Here is an 11,599-nt window from a genome sequence, read left to right as displayed (position 1 = left end):
ACACTGGTTAATGACAAAGTTAAAATCTTTACAAAAACATAAGAAAACTAGATATTTGGTTACAAACATTACTTATTTTTATATTATCAAAGAATAAAGTTATAAATAATTAGCATTAGCATTAGCAGAGGCATATGATGCAAGAAAGCAAGCTTATTCAGCATCAGCCAAAAAAAAAAACAAAAAAAAAAAAAAAAACCCACTCCCATTTCACCCCTCCGTTCGTTCGAAATACCTGTCCAGTTGAGCTTTAAATTTGTTTAGGCTATCAACTTCAACAACCAGTGATGGAAGTCGGTTCCACCAACCAACCACCCGCTGGCCAAAGGCAAATTTCCGCACATCTATCCGACATCCGTCCTTCCTCAATTTGAATTTATGCCCTCTGAGGTGATTATTCTGAGAAAGATGAAGAATCCCATTGGCATTGAGCATGCTCAAACCATTCAAAGCCTTATACACCTCTATCAGATCACCTCGCCGGTGCCTAGTCTCCAGACTCTGTAATTTGCAAAACTTAAGCCTTTCTTCGTAAGAGCAACCCTTTGTTCCATTTACTAATCTTGTTGCCCTTCTCTGTACCCGTTCCAGCAGCTCTACATCCTTCTTGAAATGAGGCCTCCAGACCTGTATACAGTACTCAAGATGTGGCCTTACCATTGCCTTATACAAGGGAATAATCACCTCCTTATCCCTGCTAGAAAAATTCCTGTATATCATTGACAAAACACCATGAGCTACTCTTGCAGCTCGTCTGCACTGCTCAGAGAACTTCATATCTGCCTGCACAATTACCCCCAGGTCCTTTTCATTCTCCACCACTGTCAGTGTAGTACCGCAGAGTTGATACGTTGCTCTGGGGTTACTGTTTCCCATATGCAGCACTTTACATTTGTTGATGTTAAACCTCATTTGCCATAATGAACGAATACAAGAGTAATGCTTATAAATAAATAAAATAAATAAATTCTGTTTATGCTCTGGGATGGCCACACGATCAAAGGAGTTCACAATATAGAGAGATTACAAGAAACAGCATTATATTTAGCAGATCTTGGGCTTGAATCCTGGTCACTGAAAGCATGTCTGTGCTTATGCACTCTCATGCCTGACAAGCATAACCAATACCACATAAAATTGCACAAAGAAATACATAAGTTCTGAGTGATAGATTGGAACAGGTGTTTATTTTATATAATAAACCTTTGTTTCTTATCAACAGTGTCTTTTGCCAAATTGACTTGTATGTTATTACAGATGGAATTTACAAATACACTATAAGCACAAGTTAAACTATTAGTATCTAAGTTACAATTAGGTTATTTGCAAACTTTGCAAGTTATAGCAAAGTGCTGATGAATCTGCCAGAACAATGAAACCTCTAGTTGCAATAAAATTGAGGAGTTAACACTTAGAATAAATTTAAAAACCGACTTATATTTTGCTTAGTCCTTTTGTATGGATATAAAAAGGCTGCAGGTAGGATATAAATCAGTTTTACCATAGATATCAAAAAAGAAGCAGTAACATATGCTTTTTAAATTTAAATTCCAAGTGTTAATGATTTAGACATCAAAATGTTAATGAATCTATTATTAAGGCATTCATTTGAGAGGTCAAATTCACGAATAGGTTGTTGAATCAATGGTGTGTAAGACTCTCCCCTTTCTACAAACCAGATCCAACATAAGTATTGATGCTTTTCAGATATGATATATTGCAGTTCATGTGTTATAGATGCATATGGTAGCCCAGGTTTCTCAACCAGTAAAGAGCATGAAAAAATTAAGTGGATTCTGAAAAGTTCAGATTTATTAAAAATATTTAATATATATTTTTTAATAATTAAAATATATAGATAAATAATCCTTTATTGATTTTCCATTTTCTTAAATGTTTATAACTTAAATATACTTATTTTTCCAAGAATATATACACAATATATGTTCTAGGTGGGCTGCAAGAAATTCTTTGAAGTTTAGGTGGGCCACATTATTAAAATGGTTGAGAAATGCTGCAATAGCTTATCGAACACCTATAGCCTTCTATGGATTCATCTTAAGGATGCTAAATATTCTTTGGCAGGAATGTACTGATGTGATGATATTCTTCTGGTTTATCCTATAAAATGAGCTTATAAAATTTAATTTATTATACACTATCATAATAATAAGCAAGGTATATCTTGCTTTATAGCATGGGGGGGGGAGGTCAAAAGAACTCTTCTACTGCTGTATGGCAAAATGAATTTACAATATAACTAAAGATTTATCCTAAAATCATATCCTGAGAGAACAAAACAATGAATATAACCATTGCTGGTTTTAAACAACAATTTACAACATGTACCTAATTATTAAGTACACAACAAAATGCAAACCTTTCTAGAAAATCACCTGATTGGAATACACAGGTAACAATACTATCCATCACTATTTGGACAGAATATTGCATAAAAATTAGTACACTTTTGTTAAATTATAAAGCTGTTAAATTATAAAGCAGTTGCTTATTTCTTAAATCTTGACATAAATATTGGCAGGATAATACTAAATTTGTAATATAAAAAAAAAATTGTATAACATTTCCGATAAAAGCACCAATTTTTTCAACTTGTTTTTTCTGTTAATCTTATTTATGGAATCCCTCTCCAATGTTAATTGAAATTTTATAATAAATAAGATTTATTTCAAATTAGTCACATTCTCCACACTTAATTTTTTTGTGGCTGGTCTGACATCTTACCTGGTGTTTAAAAAACAAAAATGATATAACAAAGTACTCAACGTGTGACTAAAAACATGATAATATTCAAAATACAGAATTTCAGCATGAGTATATATGGGGAGAGGGGAAAAAATAGACATAATATATATACTTCCCTTTATATTTAAGAAATATTTCAGTTTCTGACTAGCTGTATCATTTTTACATTCCTCAACAGCCACAAAAAAAAAAAAAAAAAAACTTTTATGCAAAAAAAAAAGGTCACTTGTACTAATAAATTGTTGAACTAACTTATCTAGAAAAGATAAATATGAAAGAAAAAAAAAAAAAAAAATCTTTCTTTACTTCTTTTTGGCTCCCTTTGCATTTTAGCAAACTATTCTGAATAGATTTAATAAGTTTGCTAACTGCATAGAACATAGCATATGTAGTAGTTGAATATACTATTACTCCTGTAACTGTCCTTTGTTACTATACAGACTACACTTTCCAATAATTCCTTTAACTACAATTATGAACACAATATTTACATATACCTGTATTTCTTGACACAATCATTTCCCAAATCCACCACTAAAACATGACAGCTTCCAGTAACTGCAAGCCCACTAGGCCTCTTTAATTTGGCATCAAAGCTATCAATGGAGAACTGCAACTGACCAGAGAAGAAGCTGAATATCTGAATACAATTTTTGGACTTTTCACATCGGGTTGCTAGAAGATTGCCTTTGCCATCGTATATCAGACCCCCATAACGGCCTTTACCTTTGCCTTCAGAATAGATATCTCTAAGAAACTGCCCGTTTGGGCTGAACACATTAATACGAGAATCAGCAACTAGGACTTCATCTTGAGGTCCAATTGCTACAGCACTGATGAGTGAAAGCTGACCAGCTTCATTTCCTTTCTTTCCAATTTTGTTAATTAATTTTCCTGAGGATTCTAATACAAAAACACAATTTGTACCATTGTCGGCAACATGAATCTGGCCTTTGCTATTTACCGCAATATCAATTGGCTCAACAAATTCAGAATGGGTGAAGTTATTTAACATTTGGCCATCAAAACTAATTTCTGTGACGCGCCTAGTCCTCCAATTTATGACTAGTAATGTATTGTTAGGTGTTATGGCAATGCCTGTTCCGCCTCGCTCTTCCAAACCCACTCCTTCAATGTGACTCTCAAAGTCCAGCTCTGGAGTTAAAACTTTTATTCTACTATTACCTGTGTCTAGCACAAATATTTTTTCAGCAGACATGGCAACAATTCCAACAGGCTGTAAAAGATTCAGTTCTTCACTCCCTCTACTTCCAAATTGACACACAGGATTGATATGTTCAGAAGCAACAAAATGAAATGGATCATCTCGGACTGGTCTATCAAATATGCTTACATGAAGCTTGTATCCTCCTGGTTGTTCAGGAAAAAATTTTATTTCATACGTACCATTGCATTTGTCAATCACTCTTGTTTTGACTTGATCTCCATTTTCATAATGTAGATCTACAGTTATAGGATCACCTCCAGTCATTTGGAAGCTTCCATGGTAATCAAATGCTCTTATGATAGCAGTTGCCTCAAGGTGTGCAGAACATGGATCAATTGAAGCAGTGCACAAAGCAGGAAATGTAGTGCTGGTATGAACACTACCAAATACTTCAAGGGAATGTTCTATATCAGAAAATGAACTGTTTTGATCATATTCATATTTCAAAAATGCATTTTCTCTTGGTTCCATAAGATTGTTTACCTTATCAAGCTTTTCATTAAGATCACTAATTTTATTTGTAATGTTTCTTACTTCTACTTGATACTGTAAACCATTGCACTGTTCTTCTACTTTTTCCTTTTCTGCCTGGATAATTGACAACTGATCTTCCAGTATTTTCTTTTTGTTGCCCCTCAATTTTTTAACTGTACTCAAAAGATCTTGTCTTCTACTTTCAACCATATTGGTAACTTCTTGAAATGAACGATTAATCATTTCAAACATTTCTTCTGCATTCTGATCCAACTTGGTAATCTCATCATTAACATTCTCAGCTGCTTTGCTTAGTTTGCTTATACATAAATGAGCTTTATAAAGAAGTATTTCTGACATCCGTTTGATTGCAATAGAAAATGGAATAACAGTATGCTGGCAGCTTTCAGCACTGTTATCGTGAACACCATTGGTACACAAACAACAGAATACACAGTCACATGTTTCACAAAATAAAAGCTCTTGAGAAGGATGAGCTGAACACTTAGGAACTACTTCTCGTCGTTGTCGTGACATAAGATCTAGTAGTTGGTTAACTAAAAAACTTGGCGGCAATGCACTTACCCCACCCCGAGGAAGGGGTATAGTTTCTCGGCATATCGGGCATCGGAATGATCCAGCATCCCTTACTCCTGTTCCTGCAGCAATTCTTTCTAAGCAACTTCGACAAACAGTATGAGAACAAAGCAATAGCTTTGGAGTATGTTCCTGGCCATCATATGTACAAAGACATGTACCACAGGTTAAAAAACTTTCACTAAAATCTTCGTAGTTGATGGATACTGTTTCAACTAGTGTTGATGTCATCATTTTTTCATTTGAGTTCAATCTGAAAAAAAAAATAAATAAATAAAAAATATAAATATTTTTAACATAATCAAAAATGTATAAAAAATATATATAGAAAAGTCATTCTCATATACAACTTGTGAATCTAAAATTCTTTCATGAACCAAACATCTTTATTTTAAGTCTTCCAAATAAAATCATCCCAAAAAATCCAAAATGAATTAAGCAATACAATAACACAGAGAACGTCAACTAAAAATAAAGACTATGTCTTACATAAAATGGATTCTTTATTTAATATAGAGAATTTGAACATACGATTAATGAGATTTAGAAGAGTAAATCTAACTGGTGGGTCTAGAAACCCATGGCAACATGGGGCCTTGGAACATTTTTCCATGACAGTATGGCATTTGACCATTTGTCACTCATTTGGAAAGGTCTACATTCAAGTCCCATCGTAAACTGGAGGAATTTCTAAAGGCCTCTTCAGTTGGGGTAATAGTCAATCTAGGATAGAGGGGAGGGAACAGACTTTATCAAATAATTCCATATTTTTCAGCCCACAAATGTGTACCTTATTGTGTCACATCTGTTGACACAATAAGGATTTTTTTTAATGTTGACTTTGACCTTATTATTTCATATATATTTTATCTTCTACAGGCATGACACAATAAGGTCAAAATTACTGATGCACCCTGGTAAAAGGTTGTAGGTTCAAATTCTGCCTCCATACTCGACAATTGCAACACCCATACTGTTGTAATTGTCCAACATTTTTTAATATGTGGTATAAGTAGTGCCATATGAATTCAACATTCAAACTGCCTTAAAAATTAAAATTCTATACCAGTTCACAGTATAGAAAGTCTCACAAAATGAGAGCAGTTATATTTCCTTTCATATTATCTTCCAAATCAACAATCTCTAAAATCTCCTTGATCAGGAGCATTTATAAATGTGAACAGCTGTTTTCCAGAATGGAATGTTTAATAAAATATACGAGGTGTGATAATTTAATTTGTGGACTGGTGCAAGATTTTACGTTTAATGCACAAACTTTCCATAACTGCTTCTAGAGGCACTCTCCCTGATCACTACTGAGCAGACTCTGTGTGCCAGTACTTGTCAAGCTAGTATTGCATGAAGAGAGTTTTTTTTTAGCTGCGTGTCACTGATGATCATTTTGAAGCAAGTATCATGTCAGACATACAGATTGAACAGCGATATGTGAGTCATTATTGTGTCAGACGGGGCTTAAATGCATCGGAAACAGTTAAAGAGATGAATGAAGCATATGGTAATGAGTGTCTTGGTAGGACAGCCATATTCTGATGTGACAGAACTTTCCAGTGTGAAGTGGTTTCTCCATTAAGACAATGCCAGGCCCCATACGGCTAATATTGTGCAGGCAGTGATCACTGCCACAGGTGCTGAAGTTCTGCCACAGCCTCCTTATTCACCAGACTTAGCCTCGTGTGATTTCTTCCTGTTCCTAAGTCTGAAGAAAGCTCTGAAAGCCAAGCGGTTCATGTTCGACAAAACGATGCTCGCAGAGCCACAATGGAAGCACTTCGTAGTCTTTCGAAAAATGGTTGCAAGAAGCATTTAATGTGTGGGTAACAATAATGGTGGTGAAAGTGTGTAAAGTTAAAGGGAGAGTATTTTGAGAAGGAGAAATCCACAGAAGATTCAGATGATGACAATTAAGATAAGATCTTGCACCAGACCATGAATTAAATTATCACCTCTTGTACTGGTGAAAAATGTAGCAAGTCCAAAAATCACATTAATAAGTTATTCTATTATTTCATTTCTTGTGCCATGTAAAAATCATGTCATTTTCATTTATTTCTATTCCATTTGTTACATGTGTACTTACGTTATACTTTTATTCTATTTCTGTTTGATTCAATTGTAATACTTCTAATAAACAGATGTAGTAATTACCTTTGTTATAAATATAATAGAACAATCAGTTCATTAACCTTGGTATTTATCAACTTAAATATATAGTTACCTGTAATTTATTCCAAAAGTACCACAAGAATTGAATTAAGGGAGAGAAGAACTAATTTATTTATGAAAGATTAAAAAAAAAAAAAAAAAAACACATTACAACACAGGTCCTACTTTTTACTTTTTTCAATTCCTTTTAGTGGGACACACTGTTCATGTTACCAAACAAAAATTCTAAATGGACAGTTCAGGGAAGTAAACACAGAAAATATTAAGCTTTTTATACAGAATAAGAGTTACTCTCCAAGGTTTAAACATAAATGGACATTGGATGAACTAATGAGACTAGTAGCAAAGAAAGAAAAGGCATGGGATGATTATATGGTATCAGGAGACATACAAACATATAGTATGCATAAACTAGTCTAATATCAAGTCACTTTTTGTAATCTTCCTTATCAAGCTAAGGAAGATAACAAAAAATGTGTCTGAAAAGGAATGCAAAGAAAAGCGGCAAACACTTCTTTACTTATGTTAACACGAAGGAAATGGATGAACTACACTGACCCACTAAATACAAATAGCACAACTGTTGATTATTCTGTTTAGGTTGCTAACAAATTGAATATTTTTCATCTACACTTACCTGTGAAGAAATTTTTAGAGGTGGGAAATACCAGAGAGATACCAAATTATAACTGGAAACTAGATAATTTTGTGATTATTAAGAATGGCAGAGGGATACCAAATTATAACTGGAAACTAGATGATTTTGTGATTATTAAGAATGGCAGCAAAAGGGTAAGCAAACCTTTGGCCATAAGTATGGGAGCATCCTTAGATTTTGGGGCGGTCCTATAGATTAGAGATGTGCAAATGTCTCTCCTATTCACAAATGGAAATCAAAGGGTGAAGTGAGTAACAGACCTATAAGTTCGACTTCTGTTCCAGAGAAAATAATGGACTCGGCAGTTAAAGAAATATTGTAGGATCACCTTAACAGGAATGGAGTTATGCAGAAATCACAGTATGGATTTTTTAAGGCTTTTGACACTGTTTCACATGAAAGATTTCTGTAAAACTTGGAGGAGTTAGCATTAGTAGTGGCATATGATGCAAGAAAGCAAGCTTATACAGCAACAGCCAAAAAAAAAAAAAAAAAAAACACACACTCTGAATTCACCTACCATTCACTCCAAAAGTTAGTCCAGTTCTTCCTTGAATTTAATTAAGCTATCAACTTCCACAACAGATGAAAGTTTCTTCCGAAAAACCAACCGCTCTCTGGCTAAAGGCAAATTTCCACACATCTATTCTGCAACTGTCTTTCCACAATTTGAATTTCTGTCCCCTCAAGTGTGTGATCTCAGCAAGAGGAAGGATCCCATCAGCACTGGGCTTGCTCAAACCATTCAAAGCCTATGCACCTCAACCAGATCACCTTGCAGGTGTTTATTCTCCAGATGCTGCAATCTGCAGAACTTAAGCAATTCTTGGTAAGTGCACTCCTTTGTTCCTCTCACCGATCTCATTGGCATTCTCTGTACTCATTCCAGCACCTCTACATCTTTCCTAAAAATGAGGCTTCCAGACCTATATGCAGTACTCAAGGTGTATCCTGACCATTTTCTGATACAAAGGGATAATCACCTCCTTATCTCTGTTAGAAAAGTTCCTGTTTTTTTTTTTTTTATGAAAACCCCAAACACGAGAGGTATTAGAACCTATAGTACTTAGTACCATGCTTGGGTTGGAGGTTGAGAAGACGAAAGAAGATATTTGTTGACATTAGATTTGAACTTCTGTAGACTGTAAGTTTTAGGAAATTACGTATGAAGGAAGGTCGTTCCAGAAAATGGCAGTTGAACGAATAAACAAGGAAGATGAAAAGTTGGTTGTGTGAGTTTGAAGTTGGACAGTAAATGGATGTTGGCTGGTGGCGGCACGTGTTCAGACTATTTTGAAAGTTCTGAACTGGCTTCATAATTCCTGAGCAAGAATTATAGAAGCCAATTCAGAAGAACAGTGCCCAGGGAAGTATCTGTAGACAAGGCAAGCAGCAGAAACAGTACGTCTATGAGACAGCAAATAGAGAGACTCTGTTAGAGAGGAGTCATTAATTAACCTAATTGCTCTCTTCTGAATGGAATCTAGAAGTCAGAGGATTTGGGGCAGCAACTGCCCCACATGTGGGAACAATATTCCATGGCAGGGCATTTTGTACAGTGTGAACAGCTGTTTGGAAGAAAAGTAACGCCGAGAGTGAAAGGGAAAACAAAGTTTTTTTAGATGCAGAGGAAGCAATATTTGTAATGTGCTTGAGCCAAGAGACATTAGAAGTCAGGGTAATTCCCAAAACAGATATATCATTTTGCCTAGAAATAGGAGTGTCACCAAAGATAAGCATAGGAGCAGAATAATCCTTTTTGCGAGATATAAGACAAGACTGAGTTTTAGAAGGATTGAAATCAACTAAGTTGTCTTTTCCCCACTGGAAAATTACCTGGAGATCGGCATTTATGGAATTGGTAGCGGATATTCGAGAAGTTGAAGCTGATTGCACAGGGCAAAGTTTCTCAAAATGGAAAGGGGAATGCAATGTGCTATCATTGGCAAAACTATCGATAGGATTTCCAGTCAATGGTAGATGGTCATTAATATACAAGAGGAAAAGAACTGAACCTTGGGAGACAACAGCGTTAGAAGACAGAGCCATCTACCATCACCCTCAGTGAGTGATCAGAGAGAAAACGGGATAACCAATTACTAAAAACAGTTTGCAAACCATAAGATGGAAGCTTGTTTAGAAGACCTTTATGCCAAACACGATCGAAAGCGTTTGAGATGTCAAGAGCAACTACTCCTGTTTCACCGAACCTTTCCATTGAATTAGTCCATAAATGGGTAACATAAGCCAGAATATCACCAGTGGATCGACACTGATGGAATCCATACTGGTGATTGTTGATCAGACGGAAGGTTTCTAGGTAGTTTAAGAATTGGCGGTTAATTGATTTCTCCATTACTTTAGAGAGAGTAGAAGTAATTGCAATGGGACGATAATTGGATCGGAGGGATTTGTCACCCTTTTTAGGAACTGGCTGGATATGAGCAAATTTCCAAGCAGAAGGAAAAACACCTTTGGAATAAGAAAGTGAAAAAGGGCAGCAAAGAACAGGAGTAAGTTCAAGAGCACAGGTTTTGTGAACAAGTGGAGAAATACCATCAGGACCTGGAGCTTTCGTAGCATCAAGATTCATCAAAATCCTTCTGATATCCTTTTGACGGAAGACCACAGGAGGCATTGAATGGAGCGTGTTGGGAATGGTGGGAGGTGTTTTACCAAGATCATTAATACATGATTTGGAAGTAAAATGGGATGCTAGCAGGTCAGCTTTATCCTTGGTTGAAGTGACAACAGAACCATCTGGTTTTGACAGAGGTGGGAGCAGAAATGGGCAAAAGTTGCGACCAATAGCTTTGCCAAGAGACCAGAATGCTCGGCTACCATTAGGGCAAGAAGCAAGTTTTCTACTCCGAGCCTGTTCAAACTCTAGTTTGGACTGATTAATAACTGCTTTACAATTGTTGCAAGCTTTGGTGTAGGCAGAAAATGAAAGTGAAGAATTGGAAACAAGCCAATTACGATATATAACATTCTTCTCTTGAACAGGTTTAGCATATTTATTAGAAAACCAAGGTTTAGATAAAGGACTAGATTTTAAAGTGGAGTGTGGAATAAAGGATTCCATTCCTACAAGATTAACTTCACTGACACGATCTGAGCAAACTTTGACATCAGACGTTGTGAAACAGTAATCCGACAAAGGAAAAGAAGAAAAGAAATCTTGCAGGTCATCACATTTTGCTTTCTTGTAAGGCCAAACAATACGAGGTTGGGAATAGCCATGAGATAAAGGCTCCATTGGAGAAGAGACAATCACCAAGTTGTGATCTAAGGTGCCTAAGGGACCATTCACTTCAACCACCGCGTACTTAGGGTTGTTTGTGAGAAAAAGATCAAGCGTGTTGGCTGTAATGTTAGGATTGTCCGGTATTCTTTTAGGTAAATGAACAATCTGTGCAAGGTCATTAGTAATTGCAAAAGCCTCAGCATCTTGAAAGCAGAAGCCAGCTGGGGTTGTGAACATTAAAATCACCAAAGAAAATTACCTCATTGTTTGAAAAGTTAGACTAGACAAAGCCAAGTTGCAAAGAGAGGAAGCCAAAGAGCTCCAAGTGATTAGTGGAGTTGGGAGAATGGTAGAGACAACTGATGAATTTTACACAATGAGGTAGAGAGATTTTAAGCCAGAGAAGGTCAAAGAGAGGAGATTCCAAATTGCCAAGTCTCTCACA

At 35.7% G+C, this 11,599-nt stretch overlaps 1 protein-coding gene across 1 annotated transcript; it reads right to left on the bottom strand.

The window, feature by feature from the left end:
• Positions 1-3,253: 3,253 nt before the first annotated feature.
• Positions 3,254-5,299, bottom strand: LOC150090637 (tripartite motif-containing protein 2-like). The gene has a single exon (XM_090386865.1). It carries the CDS (start codon positions 5,297-5,299, stop codon positions 3,254-3,256), a length of 2,046 nt encoding a protein of 681 aa, XP_090242991.1.
• Between the last annotated feature and the right edge of the window lie 6,300 nt (positions 5,300-11,599).

Source organism: Mastigoproctus giganteus, chromosome 1 (assembly GCF_048544385.1).
Source record: "Mastigoproctus giganteus isolate SK-2022 chromosome 1, ASM4854438v1, whole genome shotgun sequence".
NCBI classification, from domain to species: Eukaryota; Metazoa; Arthropoda; class Arachnida; order Uropygi; family Thelyphonidae; genus Mastigoproctus; species Mastigoproctus giganteus.
This window is presented reverse-complemented; position numbering and strand designations above follow the sequence as displayed.

Excerpts from the sequence above, each read along its gene's own strand:
- LOC150090637 (XM_090386865.1), bottom strand. The coding sequence starts at position 5,299 with ATGATGACATCAACACTAGTTGAAACAGTATCCATCAACTACGAAGAT.